Source organism: Nyctibius grandis, chromosome 4 (genome assembly GCF_013368605.1).
Source record: "Nyctibius grandis isolate bNycGra1 chromosome 4, bNycGra1.pri, whole genome shotgun sequence".
Lineage (NCBI taxonomy): Eukaryota > Metazoa > Chordata > Aves > Nyctibiiformes > Nyctibiidae > Nyctibius > Nyctibius grandis.
In genome coordinates this window covers 3,782,196-3,798,262 of record NC_090661.1, presented here as the reverse complement: position 1 = coordinate 3,798,262, position 16,067 = coordinate 3,782,196, and the positions used below count along the sequence as shown (strand labels likewise).

Genomic DNA, 16,067 nt, shown 5'->3' with positions numbered 1-16,067 from the left:
GCACGTAGCAGCCCCCTTCTGTAAGTGCTTAATCTGCTGAAGACATGTGGTTACAGACGAGAGGGAACTGGGTTTTCATCCTGTGACATTTCTGAAGGTCCCAGTCTGGTTTTGTACACAGTGAGAAGGAAGCAAGGCTTTTAAGTCATGAGAGACTCGGGAATCGCCCAAAGATAGGTGGCCACAGCACTCGTCAAGAGACTGAAACTATGGTTTTATGCATGAGTGCCTTGATTGTGTAGTGTTTTGAAGAGCTTGATCTGTCTGTCTGTTTTGTTCTGATCTTGAATTTTATGGATCTGAAAAGCAGCTCTTGGCAAATAGTTTGTCAAAGCTGGAGCATGTTTTGCCAGATTTCTGGTTTTGAAAAACTGGCGTTTCAGTTGAAACACTGTTTTATCAAAAATAATAGTAAAATTCTCTACTAGATTGACGTGAATTCAATGAATTGAGTGGAAAAAAAGAAAAAGCCACTGATGAAAGGAGAGCACTGAGAAAGGATGCTTTAGGGCTACATCCATTATGTCTGATTGAATTCAGTGATAATTTCTTAATTTCCCCAGCAGAAATCCAGAGGCTCTTTCCAACCAAAAATTATCCATCTAACTGAGTGTGAAGGCTTAGCAACTTGTGTAGGGTCTCTGACTGCTAAAGAGGGAAATGAACATAATAACTGCTTGATAACAAGGTATTCTGAATTTTGTAACATAAATGCTAAATATTTATGCTAGCCTTTTTTCCTTTGAGTGACTAAATATTTTTGTATTTTTATGTTTTTTCACCATTAGGTGGATGGTTTGGATATTACTAACCTTTTAATTAATTGATGTGATTAAATATCATGGCATATACGTGGTCTATTTTTCTACTTCTAGATCATGTTCTGATCACACTCCTAGTAAGAAATTCCTATAAATGAAAGGGAAGTAAGAGATCTGCTGCTGAGCATTGCAGCATACAGCAGCATATGGAGGTGTTAATGGAGTGACAGCTCTGGAACTGTGAAGGTCTCATCAATTTTTCTTTAAAATACAGATCTCTTCAGGTAATCACATTTAAGACTGATTTATAAGTTTTTGTTTCATTTCCTCCTAGTCCTTTTCCCTCATTTTTATTATTGTTTTTCTACGCTCTGTGCTCTTTTTTTGCTTTTAAATCTCACTTTTGACTGTGAGGCCTTTAAGGATGAGCTAGAGTTTTACAAACACTTCTGGCTTTATGGACGCTGAAGAGAAAAAATATGTAATAAATGAAGTATCTTATTTCTGTCCTTGTTTTTCTTGATCATGGAAATGGCCATATCAAACTGACTGTAGTGGGAGGAGTATCTTTGCTGGGGATTTTCCAGTAGAAAACCAGTGGGGCAGGTGTTTGCTTTCCTTTGACTCAAGGCAACATTGAATGATCTTGATATGTGCATATTATCACAAGGTATTTGAAGCAGGAATTGACTTTGAATGTCAGATTTTGTCCTCTAAAGCTATGAATACCTTGATCTGACTCTTTTTAAGTGGTATTTTGTTTTCAGTGTGATCTAGAATGCTTGTTCAGGAGATTTCACGTATGTGAACGGGAGCAAGGTGCCTTTTTGACTCTGATAACTATACAAGGCATACGATTCTGAGAGATAAGTGCTGGTCTTGAATTTTTCTTTTTTTTCTTGACAATGAACCGGGAACTTCTTGTTAGCCATGCCGACACATGCAACTCTGCCGTTTTCTTTTGTAGACATCCTGACTTTTGAATGTGTGGTAAATACAGTAAGTCAAATATCCTATTTTTTAATTCTAATTTATTTATGTTTTGGGATATATTTCAAACTGATGATACCAGTGGATGTTTTATGATTATCGTTATATTGTCTGCTTTGTTGCTTGTAAATTCACTTGGTATTTTAAAATTTTAGGAATGTAGTGATGTTTTAGGAGATAGTCTGCTTTATAGTTGGAACTGGGAAATTAGATGTGAATTCTGTTGCCTTACATTTTAAAGATCAACAAGAATGCATAATACATACTTTTTTTTTTTTGCTACACTAGCCTTCAGAGGGCACTGATTACCAGGACAATTAATCATGTGATAATTTAAAAGCAAAATATGGAATTTGTCTTGGAAATAGTTTCAAATTAGAGGATTTTAATACATATTTATAGCAGAAGAGGGTAATAATGTTGTTTATGTGATGAAAACATATGTTAGTAATAAAATATCACCCGTCAGGAATACTCTTCTATCATGCCGTTGTTCTCTAGAGAGATGATTAGTTGGAAAACGATTTTTGCAAAATAAACTCTGAACAGAGAGGATGCTTTTATGTGATACAACGTACATTCTTTGAAAAGGCAAATCATTAAAAACGGTGCCAGGCATTAGGAACATCTGTTGTGTGAAGAAGTATATTAGAGAAAATCCAAATAATAATTATCAATATATAGGCTTTACGTAGTTCTTTTCCTCACTCAGTCTCAAAATACTTTGCAAAGGAGGGAAGAACAGCTACCCATTTTAAACTGCATTTTCTAAAATCTGGCCACACAATGTTTTCATCTGGCACGTAGACTCGCCTTGCTTATGCTGTGCCATTAATTTTCTGTGGGAGGAAATCTGTTCTAAGAAGTGAAATCTAAGCAGGAAAGAACTATCCTTCCATCTTCAGCAACTGAGACGCAGTATTCCTTTGTGTGAATAAATGTAGTACCTATGAGGAGTGCCAAGTTGACAGCCGTGGCATGTGGAGCCATAGAACTGCTATTGACCAGGCAGCCGTCGTGGAAGCTTACCCGGCTTTATGTCAGCCTGTCCCGAGCAGAGCTCAGCGCCAGGCGCGAGGGTTCTGCGGTTTCTGTTCCGGCTTTGACACCTCTCGGGGAACGCCAGAGACGGCATAGCTGAGAACCACTTGTGAGCCCGGGGAGGAGGCACCTGTTCACTTGGCACTGGAATGAACCACCAATTCGTTCCTCATGCGCCCTTAAATAACCATGGGGCTTCTCACCCCGAACAGATTGAACTGCTGATGGCCAAGGCGTAGGACGTGCTGTATTACATGACAGTCCTATTAGCTAATATTGAAATTGGTAAAATGCTGGTGGTGGTTTTCAGCAATCCTGCTGGAGTATGGACAGCAGGATTGCACCAGGGTAAAGGAAGATGGTTGTCACAAAAGATACACTTTCAGGTATAGCGATTGCATCCATCCGAAGGAGACACATATACATAGATGTGCTTTTCTGGAAAAAAAAAGGCAGATATTGTTGCCTCAACCAATAAATTACTTTACAGCTACAAAATGAGGCAGTTGCCCAAGTGAGTACGTAATGTAGAGCCCCTGGCAATGGGCTTACAGTGGTTGTATTGTAGCAGATAGAGCCACTGAACAATTTGTCAAACTGTTTTTCCTGCTTAAATCCCTTTCAGATGAGATGAAGATTTCCTTTCTTCTCATCTGTGTGGATGTAGGTCTCTTAAAAAAACAGGTTAGAGAAACAGCTGTCAGGAATGGCATAGTTGATCTTGCTTTAAGGCAAGCTGATAGACCTTTTGGGTCCCTTTAATCCTTTTTCCTATAACTGGAGGTGGCCCTAGTAACATATATATGTATATATATTTGTTCTCTCCAGCCTACTGCATTTTTTCAGCAAAATCTTTGCTAGTTGAAAGGAGTAGTCCCTTTAAACTCAGCATCTTTTGAAGTCTGTAGGTATAAAAAGACACTCATTGTTTGGTGCACCTCCACAAAGACTCCTTCTTAATCCTGATTGTGTATACTCGTCCCTTGGTTGAGCCTTCCTGTGCAGAGGAATTTGAGTTGATTCACATTCCTTCATAAATGCACACAGGGTGATACATCAGACTTTCTTTCCTTTTAAGCAGTCTGATCAGGTCTGACACTTTCCAACTCCATTTAAAAATCCCTGTAGTAGTTAAGAGCACCCATTAGTGTGAACAAACTCCTGAAACCCCTTAAAGTATTTGCTTTGCCATGCCATTTAACTGTTTACAAAGCCTGGAGCTTTGCTCCTGATACACAGTCAATCAAAGGGAACAGACTATTATTTTTTTTTTTTACTGTAATGTAAATGTATTTGTGGTGTCCTTGTTAGAAGGCAATGTGCTGACTCTCGCGAGGTTACCCTAATCAGGACAAATTTGACCAGAAAATAGTACTGTAAGAGAATACTGACACTCAGAGTTTTGGTATGCCATTTGGTTTAATGCAGAGTTTGGAAAATCAGGGAAGCAGTCCTGACACTGTGCTATTGCTTGGACCTTGTCCAAGTCATTTCACTTACTGCTGATCCTTCACGTTTTTGCCTTCACAACTCCTCTTGTCCAGGTCCAGTTGCTGAAGTCCAGGCCCAGGCAAGGTATTACTTAAACATCTATAAAAGTTCCTTGTTTTCTTCTTGAACTGGGTCCTAGAGTTTGTATGTGTTCCAATGGGGACTTGGCATCAACGGGGACCTCAAGGTATTACTGTACCTATTCCCTGATTTTAAAGGAAAAAAAAAATGTAAAATTCACAGAGCTTTATATCTCTGAATCAGGCTTTAATTCCTTTTTAGATGGAAAATGCGGTTTCTTGGGAAAGGAGCTTGCTAGTTGAGTAAGTTCAAAAAGATCTTAGCAGTTCCAGTAATTACTCATTTCATCAATCCATCTATATTTAAAGTGAGCTAAACCGAGTTCTTTCCTATAATGTCTGCTTCAAATAATGCTGCTTTACATTTGGGGAGCCAAATAAGGAAATACAACATAATCTTCCAGGAGTTTCTTTCCCTTTCAGTTCATATAGCTCAGAGACTTGCTGTAACAAGAGCCCTTCTTTCTATGAAACCTGTTTAACATATTCGACTAAACAAACTATCTCCTAAAGAAAGTAGGAGCATTTTTTGTGTGTGCCTTGCTCTGGCATTGGCTCTTGAGGCCATTTCTGCATTTGTCGATGTACTAAATGAGCGACGCGTTTTGGACAGCTTCTGTGTTCTGATTTGTTTTGTTGCGCTTTTTGTCTCTCCCCCTCCCTCCCTTCTTCCCCTTTTAATTTGTCTAGGGGAAAAAAGGCTTCTCCAGTGTTGTTTCCTGCAAAGACCATTCTTAAGAGCTCGTTGGACAGCGCAGGGCTCTTGAAGTGATAGCTAATTGGTGAAAGAAAGGCCCTGATTGTCTTGAGGGAGCTGGAAAGTGCTGCGTGTGCTGCTGAAAGGGACTAGGGAGAAGGTGCCTGGTTTCGCTGAGCAGCTGCTGCTGGAGATGTTTGGAGATTACATCAGCATTGGAAAAAAGGGGCAAAAAAAAAAAAAAAGTCCAACTTCACAGAGACGGAGTTTATGGAGGTTTTTTCCCCCTTCCAAAGGTCTTCTGACAATACTGTCATTGTCAATATAAGAGTTGTTAATTCTTTATGAATAGCACATGGGGCCTCTTGACTAAATAGTACGTTACATGTCCCAAATCTGTCAGCTGGACTCTTCTCTCACATGCTAGTGAGATCACTTTGATTGGAATGCTACAGGAATTGCTGGGCTGGCCGTGCAGAACTGAATACTGCATTATATAATTAGATCTCCCAGAGTATTTTTTTCGCATTACCTCATTATTCTAGCTTAAATATGGAATCAGTCCTTTTGATGATTTTACTGGTTGTAATTATATTAATACGATTCATTTTGTGGTCCTGTCTTAGTGCTTATATAGATTATAAACTGTCCCAAAGGTTTCCTGACACAAGAAAAGTGGACTAAGAGACTTCAAAAGGCTTGTTGGATTTGAATTGACAATGGGGAGAACTGGATAAGGTAAATGGAGCTAGAGCAGACTCTACTTTGGGATCTGATGAGAGAGAAATGACCTGTTGAGACTGCAACTGAGTGAAGATTCTTCAGAAAGCCTCATGCTGACAGAGGGGAAAAAAACGACAACTGATTGAGTCAAGTGACTTTCTATCAAACTCGGGCATGAATTTTTTGTTGGGAACAGACTTGTTGACTTTTGCCAATTAAATGATCTGGACAAGCTGGAAGGAATCCTATTGCTGGCCCAGTCTTGATACGTGAAATGCGATGGCGTGCTGCCTGCTGGACTAACTGCTGGTCTGTACGTTAGGGTGTCAGCTGCACAGCCTGCCTGGATGCAACAACTGACGGCGCCTGAATGAAGCGGAAGATCGCTGGCACAGCTCAGTATCCACGTGCCGTGCTGTGGACTTGCAGGAGCAGATTTTTACCCAATTGGCTGATTTGTTACCAAATTCCTTGTGGTTCTTCCCAGTCGGTCTCATCTGAAGCTGACTGAACGTTTTTAGCTGACTATACCCTACTGAATATTCACATTTCTTAGCAAGAGATGTATCTGAATACCAGAATGAGCTGGATACCACTGGAATAGTCTGTTCCATGAAACACAGATCTGTGCCACGGAGATTGTCTGACGGACTCTAGCTGTGCTTCAGCAGCAACAAGGGGTGGGGGCACATGACAGCATGGCTTGCAGTGAGTTTTGACTCCCGAGCCCTGCAAGGTACCTTCATTTCTGGCCTTTAATAAGGAGCTTACTGGGACACTGAAGGATTTGACTACTTGCCCAAGGCCATAGCGACTTACGATTTTTGGTTAACTCCTCTTGCAAAATGAAATAAGTTGTTCCAAGTGAACTATCTGCATTCAAATGGATGTTGTACTAAGTGAAACACACAAAAATCTTACTGCATATACAGCTCAATTTAACATCTGCTTTTAAGAACTGAATTTTTCTACAGTAAAAGCAGGAAAACTGTATTGCCTTGCCTGAGAAACGCAGTGTCCTTGGCCCAGTCACCTTTAAAAAAAAAAATCAGTCCTTTTTCACAGAATCACAGAATCACAGAATGTTAGGGATTGGAAGGGACCTCGAAAGATCATCTAGTCCAATCCCCCTGCCGGGGCAGGATTGCCTAGACCATATCACACAGGAACGCGTCCAGGTGGGTTTTGAATGTCTCCAGAGAAGGAGACTCCACAACCTCTCTGGGCAGCCTGTTCCAGTGTTCAGTCACCCTTACAGTAAAGAAGTTTTTCCTCAAATTTAAGTGGAACCTCCTGTGCTCCAGCTTGCACCCATTGCCCCTTGTCCTGTCAAGGGATGTCACTGAGAAGAGCCTGGCTCCATCCTCTTGACACTTGCCCTTTACATATTTATAAACATTAATGAGGTCACCCCTCAGTCTCCTCTTCTCTAAGCTAAAGAGACCCAGCTCCCTCAGCCTCTCCTCATAAGGGAGATGTTCCACTCCCTTAATCATCTTCGTGGCTCTGCGCTGGACTCTCTCTAGCAGTTCCCTGTCCTTCTTGAACTGAGGGGCCCAGAACTGGACACAATACTCCAGATGCGGCCTCTCCAGGGCAGAGTAGAGGGGGAGGAGAACCTCTCTTGACCTGCTGACCACACCCCTTCTAATACACCCCAGGATGCCATTGGCCTTCTTGGCCACAAGGGCACACTGCTGGCTCATGGTCATCCTGTTGTCCACTAGAACCCCCAGGTCCCTTTCCCCTACGCTGGTCTCCAACAGCTCTGTCCCCAACTTGTACTGGTACATGGGGTTGTTCTTGCCCAGATGCAGGACTCTACACTTGCCCTTGTTATATTTCATTAAATTTCTCCCCGCCCAACTCTCCAGCCTGTCCAGGTCTCTCTGAATGGCTGCGCAGCCTTCCGGCACATCAGCCACTCCTCCCAGTTTTGTGTCATCAGCGAACTTGCTGACAGTGCACTCTAATCCCTCATCCAAGTCATTAATGAATATATTGAATAGAACTGGTCCCAGAACCGACCCTTGCGGAACTCCGCTAGACACAGACCTCCAACTGGACTCTGTCCCGCTGACCACTACTCTCTGGCTTCTTTCCTTCAGCCAGTTCACAATCCACCTCACTACCCGATCATCCAGACCACACTTCCCCAGTTTAGCTGCGAGGATGCTGTGGGAGACCGTGTCAAACGCTTTACTGAAATCGAGATAGACCACATCCACAGCTTCACCATCATCTATCCACCGGGTAACATCCTCATAAAAGGCTATCAAGTTGGTTGAGCAAGACTTCCCGTTGGTGAAGCCATGCTGAGTGCCCCTAATGATCCCCTTATCCTTGATGTGCCTAGAGACAGCACCAAGAACAAGTTGCTCCATCACCTTTCCAGGGATGGAGGTGAGGCTGACTGGTCTATAGTTACCCGGTTCCTCCTTATTGCCTTTTTTGAAGACTGGAGTGACATTCGCTTTCCTCCAGTCCTCAGGCACCTCTCCCGTTGCCCACGACTTAGCAAAGATGATGGAGAGTGGCCTAGCAATGACTTCCGCCAGCTCCCTCAGCACCTGCGGATGCATCCCATCAGGGCCCATGGATTTATGGATGTCCAGGTTGCTTAATTGGTCCCTGACCCAGCCCTCATCAACCAAGACAGATTCCTCCTCTATCCTGACTTCTTCTGAGGCCGCAGGGGTCCAGGGCTCCTCAGGACAGCCTCCAACAGTATAGACAGAGGCAAAGAAGGCATTCAGTAACTCCGCCTTCTTTTTATCCTCTGTCTCCAGGACCCCCACCTCATTCATCAGTGGGCCTACATTGCCTCTAGTGTTGGTTTTACCTGCAATGTATTTGAAGAAGCCCTTTCTGTTGTCCTTGACCTCTCTTGCAAGGTTTAATTCCAAGGAGGCCTTAGCTTTCCTAGTTGCCTCCCTACATCCTCTGACAACAGACTTATACTCCTCCCAAGTGGCCAGCCCCTCCTTCCACGATCTGTACACCTTCTTCTTCCACTTGAGTTTGCCCAGCAGTTCCCTGTTTAACCATGCAGGTCTCCTGGTACCCTTCCTTGACTTCCTACCTGTTGGGATGCTCTGATCTTGAGCTCGGAAGAAGCAGTCCTTGAACGCTAACCAACTATCTTGGGCCCCCTTACCTTCTAGTACCCTGTCCCATGGGATTTCCCCTAGCAATTGCTTGAAAAGGCCAAAGTTGGCCCTCCTGAAGTTCAGGGTTGTGATTCTGCTAGCTATTCTGTTCCTGCCACATGAGATCCTGAACTCTATCATCTCATGGTCGCTACAACCAAGGCTGCCCTCAACCTTCACCTCTTCAACCAGACCCTCCTTGTTAGTGAGGATCAGATCCAGCAGCGCTCCTCTCCTAGTTGGCTCATCCACCATTTGCATCAGAAAGTTATCATCAACGCACTGGAGGAACCTCCTGGACTGAGGATGGCTGGCTGAGTAGGCCTCCCAGCAAATATCAGGGTAGTTGAAATCCCCTATGACAACCAGGCCCTGTAATTGCGAGACTGCTCTCAGCTGCCTGTAGAAGGCCTCATCACCCTCCTCATCCTGATCAGGTGGCCTGTAATAGACACCCACAATAGTATCACCCCTGCCAGCCTGCCCCTTAATTCGCACCCACAAACTCTCAACTTGCTCCTGATCTGCCTCTGGACAGAACTCAATACATTCTAGCTGCTCACTCACATAAAGAGCAGCTCCACCACCTCTCCTTAGCGGCCTGTCTTTCCTGAACAGGACATAGCCATCCATGACCACATTCCAGTCATGCGAGGCGTCCCACCAAGTCTCTGTAATTGCCACTAGATCATAGACCCCCGACCGAACACGGATTTCTAACTCCTCCTGCTTATTCCCCATGCTGCGTGCATTGGTGTACAGGCATTTCAGGGAGCGAGCTGGGCACACCGATTTCATCCCAGATTCACCCCCTGATTTCAGCCCAGGGGGATGGGGGGCCTCCTGGTCTACCTCAACACTAGAGCATTGCCCCAGTGGTGCAAGCCCAGCTACCACCCCATCCCCCTTCGAATCTAGTTTAAAGCTCTCCGAATGAGCCCTGCTAATTCCTGTCCCAGAACCCTTTTGCCCCTACGACATAAACCTTTCCCATGTATCACTGTCACGCCTGTTGTCTTATAAAACCAGCCATTATCAAAGAACCCAAAGCCCTGCCTGTAGCACCAGTCTCGTAGCCAGGCGTTAATAGAGAGAATCCTACTATTCCATCCCACGTCATCACCTGAAAATGGAAGGAGGGAGGAGAAAACAACTTGTGCCCCAGACTCTTTCACCCACCGTCCTAGGGCCTTGTAGTCTTTCTTCATCCCCCTCAGACTACGGGATGCAGCTTCTTCCCCACCTGTCTGGAAGATGAGCAGGGGGTAGTAGTCTGTGGCCTTCACCAGGTTGGGGAGTTGCCTGGTGATATCCCTGATTCGGGCTCCAGGCAGGCTGCAGACCTCCCTGTGATGGGGGTCAGCTCTGCATATTGGGCCCTCAGATCCCTTTAGGAAGGAGTCTCCAACCACTAAAACTCTTCTCTTCTTCCTTGTGGAGGAGGTAGCTATACGCCTATTTGGGTGGATAATTTTCTATGTCATGTAAAATTGAAAGTTGCCACTTCATGAACTGGCTTCTGTATCTCTTGGTAGCTCACATGATATCAGAGTTCAGCCTAGGTAAAAACCTACAACATTCCCATAAAGAGTTTCTGGCCCATTCATGACTCACACACTCCTACAGGCCTGTCTCATTAGTAACTGTTAATCAGCCCTTATAACTTTGTCTTTTGAAGCCTCCTAAAATTCAGACATGTGTGTTTATGCTGTGGAACAGGGTAAATGTCAGGTCAATTGTTTTCAGCCTCAGATTTTATTTATGGTGGATGACCAATCTACAAAACAGTCTGCGAGGTCTGAAGATGCATGTCACCGACTTGCAATCTAGCCAGATGACAATAAATTAAATGTAGATTTAACTAACCCCCTTGTCCATTTCTGTAGTTCTTAATGTTAATGATGATTCTGTCTTTTATTTTTTGTTTTCCAGCACCAGCAGACCACAAAAGGAAAATGAAATGTTGTCTACTTGATGTGCAGACATACCCTTGATAATAAGTAACTGGAAAAACAAGCGCAGTGATCCATTTTTCTTCTTTCAGTTAATCATCGCTATTCTTAGCTGCTGTATGCAAAACAAAGCTTGTAGATAAATTGATAGTGGCTTTAAGAAACAAGTCTTCTAATCCTTTATTTGAAAGGATTATATTGAAATTGTATTTGACAGTGTCATATTCATATTAATTGTTTAAAAATGTGGATGCAATGAGAAATGGTACAGGTGAAGTTGTGGGTTAATGCCTTGAACATTTGGTGATATATGGAACTGGCATGGGTATGGAATTCACAGCGTTGATTCCTTTAACCCTGCAGAGCAGCATCTTAAGTCTTCCATGTAAATCAGAGAGCGTGGTCTTGTTATGGACCATGCTCTTACACAGGCCAAATTTTCATTGATCTCCGTGGCACAGTCAGTGGGGAATCACCAGGACGTCGTCATGCCTGAGATGTCATAACCATTCCCCTTATTGACTATGGGGAGAAAGAGGGCCGGTACTGAGTGAACTTACGGATTGGTAGACTTAGTGAATAGTAGGTACCTATCCTGTAGACAACCCCTGTCCCAAAACTCATCACTGGCCAGAGCTGGGGAACAGTTTGTCAGTGGGCTGGTTCTGTTGGTATTTGTCTATTTAAATAATTTGATTTGGACCATAGGTGAGTTACATGAATTTCACTCTGATTATAAGAATGATCTGGCCAATGTTTGGCATAATACTGCTCTGTATCCTATGCAGGTAAAACTGGTTGGAACCATAAGGAGTTTATTAAACATTGAAGTTTTGAGACCCATTTAATTAATTGAATTAAAAAAATATTTTTACTAAAGAATTCATTGGGGTCTTGTTACCTACTAAGCTCCTTATCCATTCAAAGTAATTTTAATAGCATCTTGGTTAATTTCTGTGGATTCATATTGCTTTTATCCAGTGCTGCAGGACCTTTTCAACACAGAGGCTGTCCTGCTTATGCTGTCATTACAAAATTAGGGCTATCACACTTCCAGGAGTGCAAAGCATAAAGAAAAGGAGGATCTTCCTCTTTATTCCCATAGGCATTTGCCCTTTCTCTTTTCATGGAGATAACAAAAATCTAGGCCCTTTAATTGTTGGTCTGGTATGATGTGAAAGTGTCTGCTAATATTTCCTGGTGTGATCACTGTGCAGAGACACCTGAATTGAGAGATAACACTAGCTCTACAGATGAAAGAAATATGGCTCTGTTCACTCTAGTCTGTGCTAATGTGTCTTGACTAAGCTTGGCCGCAAGGCCGTGTCTCTGCTGGACTGTGCCGTGGGGATAAACCAGCTGGGCTGGCTGTGCTTTGGTTGGCATTGTCCTCTAGTCGTTATAGGTTGTACGTGTGAGCTGCTACACTGAGCAACCACATCCCTGGGGTACACCTGGGCCCTACTCACATAGCAAAGCATAGAGCTGGTGTGGGGAGCATTCCTTGAGGCTCTGTAACAGCTGGAGGGGGCTTCTTGCTGCCCCCCAAAAAAAGCGAGGCCAGCTCATCTGGAGTGTGGGGAGCCTCTGGCGCTGATAGGCAGCATCCTTTATTCCCAAGGGTTGGTGTGTGGAGTCAGAATTCAAACCAGAATTGTTCTGTTCATTTGGAGGGAGCTCACCTGGAGCTACCTTCTGACCTACCTTCTGCCTGAAGTAGCCATGATGAAGGTCGAAGTTATCTTTCACCACAAATGGTGCGTTTGGCCCTGCTTTGTGCTTTCTGAAGTATCCTCAAACAACTCTTCTGGCATCTGAAAGCCCGTGGTATCTTTATGCTTATTAGAAATTTTGTCACAGATTGATTGGTTTTATCCTGTTATGCTCCGATTTAACTGTATTTTTTTCCTTCAGGAAAATATAATGTAAAGATAATATTTTTAAATTGCAATCAATTTTTTTCAGATGTAAAAATCAAATTGTGCCTGTGCTTACAAGTTACTTTCTGTTTACTGATGGAGTTCAGCAGAAGAAAAGATTTTTGGAGAATGACTGCTTCATGTCAAGTAGTTGTAGTTTATTTAAGATCCATCTTGAAGCCCATATTTCAATGGGATTTGAATGGACTTGACTGGAAATCACTTCAGAGTCTTTTAAAATACATTCAGTTTCATTTAGGTATTTAAGAAGATATTTATGCCCCACTGATTTTGTGTTTAAATAAGTATGTGTTTAATGACAGTTTTGAGCCATGGAAGTGTGAATGCAGATTGCAGTGTGGAGCCTCCTTTGAAGACATGAAACAAAGGTACATGTAAAGAAATATAAAAATAATAGCTAAATACTGTGATGATATTAACATCCTTACTAATATAAAATTAATTATATTTTATATACATAGATTAAAATCCACTACATATATATATATGCTGTGTGTATTTGTTAATTTATGTCATTAACATGCTAGACAGTGACCAAAATTACCATGTAATCTATTGGGAAGGAAACCCACTTTTTGCTTTAAGACATTATACCAAAGAACCTCTAAGATGGGGTTAGATTCTGTTCTGATTTATTTTTGGAAAATCAAATTTTTGTGACTTTGCCAACAGACTTAACTACAGGATTTTCTCACCCTGTGTTTGATACAACAGTACCATCGTAATCAACAACTAACATTGACCTGGAGGCACTACTAAGAGCAGGTGTAATTACAGAAGCTTATAAGCCACTTGTAATGCAGTTAAAAAAACTCTCTAATACTCCACTGTTACTCATAAAAATTGTCCTTTGTGTGAAACAATTTCTTGATATATTTTTTTGCTTATGTAGTAGTCTGTATATATAAAAAATATATTTATATTTATAGATATAGATGTATGGATGCAGAAGTGTTACTGTGATATTGTAACTGTATGTTTTTTATGTTTATATGATTGTGCTTTGTTTTGGTTTTAGCCAATGATTTGAACAAAAGTGTAGGAGTCAGTACGTGAGTACTGTTTCTCATTTTGTGAGTGAGTACCTTAGGAAGGTGATCGTAACTTCTATGTCTGAATTTCCTCCTGCATAAGAGCGTTACAATGAAGGTCTGCCTTACAGGTAGTATTAGAGTCAGTTTATAAATGTAAAGAGTTTGTGAACTTTGGCTATACACACTTGGCAGTAAGGACGTACAGATATGTGTGTGGATGTGTGTATAGGCATGTGTGTGTGCATATATTTTCATATGGGAATGTTAATATTTGAATATCTTATGATGACATCCTTTCCCACATCAAGCTACTCAATCTTGTGTAGTTCTGAAAGAAAAATTATGGATTTAGCTGCTTAAGTAACGGAAGTTGCAAAATGCCATTTGCATTGGTATATGTTAGGGCTGTGTTAATTTATGATGACTGTTTTCCTAGTACCAATGGTACCAGTATAACCAAATTTGCTCCCAAAACAAATATCCATTCTTGAGTTTCACAATTGATACTTTTTTTTTTTTGCCAGGGCTCAAAATCTCTCTAAGCTGTAAAAGCTCAATTGATTCCTGTCATCTGCAAATGTAATTTCTGTCTGACATCTTGTAATGTGCAAAAAGTTGGCATTATGGACTGCTTTATGGTATGGGGAACTAATTACAGATAAGCTCATGGTCTCGGGAGCATGTAATTATATTTATTGATTAAAATAATTCTACAATTTTATTTTGCAGTGCCCTTACAATGGCATCCACTTAAACAATTACTGTCAAACCATGTAAACCAAACCGCAGAAGGGCTCCCTTAAACGGATCTGGCGATGCAACAGGTGGTCCAATTACTTTAGGTAGGTCCTTTACAGCAAACTTCAGAGTGGAGAAGCTGAAGATACAAGTAGGGCTACAATTATGTTGACTCTTGCAGAAAAACTCTGAACAGCTGGGGGCCCAGTGGCTTGTCCACCAACTGTTTACAATGAACTGCCACATCATAAACAGGCTCAGGGGAAATCTTGTAACCAGCTCTGCTACCCACGTTCATATTCCATGGCACAGCCCCAGGGAAAAGTATTGTTAGGATCTCTCTATCAGGATTCATGTAAGCATCAAATTGTTGGACAATTAAATGGCAGAAGTCTTGTCTCGGTTATGTTAGCAGGAACCCAGAGTTACTCCATAAAATACAGTTGGTTTATGCTTGATTGTCACCAAAGTGGGTGACCTTGTAGGGAGGCCCTTTGACTCTCACTACAGGCAGAGTGAGTAAAAGCATTACTAAGGCTGCCAGGCACTTCCAGTCCTAAAGGCCTATTTTCAGCTGTTCACAACTTTGTCAAAGTAGCTTTTCAAACTAAATTTTTCCGTGTTGCACTGGGTGTCTGCCTCAGGCTGATTTCTCTTCAGAAATTTTCAGCCAGAACAGTTTTAACATCTTCCAAGAACAAGACTAGAGAAAAATACATTGTTCTACCCACACTAAAAAATTATTGGCAATATTTTTCTCTGAAAAGATGTAGTTGTCCCATTCTGGGAGATGATTCTCCCCCTCTCTGTCAGGGATATGTAACTCTTGTTCACATGAAGGAAATTACGTAACTACCTACTTCACATTCAAGGGGGACAAGAAGAAGTCTGATGTGGGGAAATGAGGATAAGGAAATTGGCAGAAAACCAAGAAATTATAATGAGGTTTTAGGTAGAGAGGGAAAGTGGGCCATGCATAGTTGATGAAAAGTGAGCTGGACTGCACTGTGTAGGAAGACTGTCACTATGAGTGAGCAATAAAGACGGTGGACAGGAGCCACTGGGTTGGTGGTGAGAGGCAAGGGCTCTTCAGGCAAAGGGACTGGGGTAGAGAAATAATGGGATACTAGGAAGGAATTGAGGGAGGCTGTGTGTACAGAGCTGATAAGGAACAACAATACAGCAGGGAGAGCTGGAAAGAAGCAGGGAATGATGCTGAAATGAAAACAGCCAGTGAGAACATGGACACTGTGGCTGGATAAAGGGGCTGAAAGCAAAACCTACGTAGAAGTGGGTGAGTGGTTTACTGAACACCAGGCTGAAGTAGGAGACAGACTGTATGAAATTAGGATAGTTTGGGCTAGCAGAGAGGACAAAAGTGGAGTCTGAAATACATGACAAGGCTGAAGTTGGGAGGCTAAGACTTACTGAGCAAAGTGATTTGACCTGGAACAAGAAGTCCAGGGAACTG

At 42.3% G+C, this 16,067-nt stretch overlaps 1 protein-coding gene across 1 annotated transcript; it reads left to right on the top strand.

Annotated features, from left to right (window-relative positions):
• Positions 1-5,612: 5,612 nt before the first annotated feature.
• Positions 5,613-6,224, top strand: SMIM38 (small integral membrane protein 38). The gene has a single exon (XM_068399956.1). It carries the CDS (start codon positions 5,613-5,615, stop codon positions 5,742-5,744), a length of 132 nt encoding a protein of 43 aa, XP_068256057.1. The 3' UTR covers positions 5,745-6,224.
• The last annotated feature ends 9,843 nt before the right edge of the window (positions 6,225-16,067 follow it).

What these genes read in the sequence shown, in the direction of transcription:
- SMIM38 (XM_068399956.1), top strand. Translation starts at nt 5,613, where the DNA reads ATGGAATCAGTCCTTTTGATGATTTTACTGGTTGTAATTATATTAATA.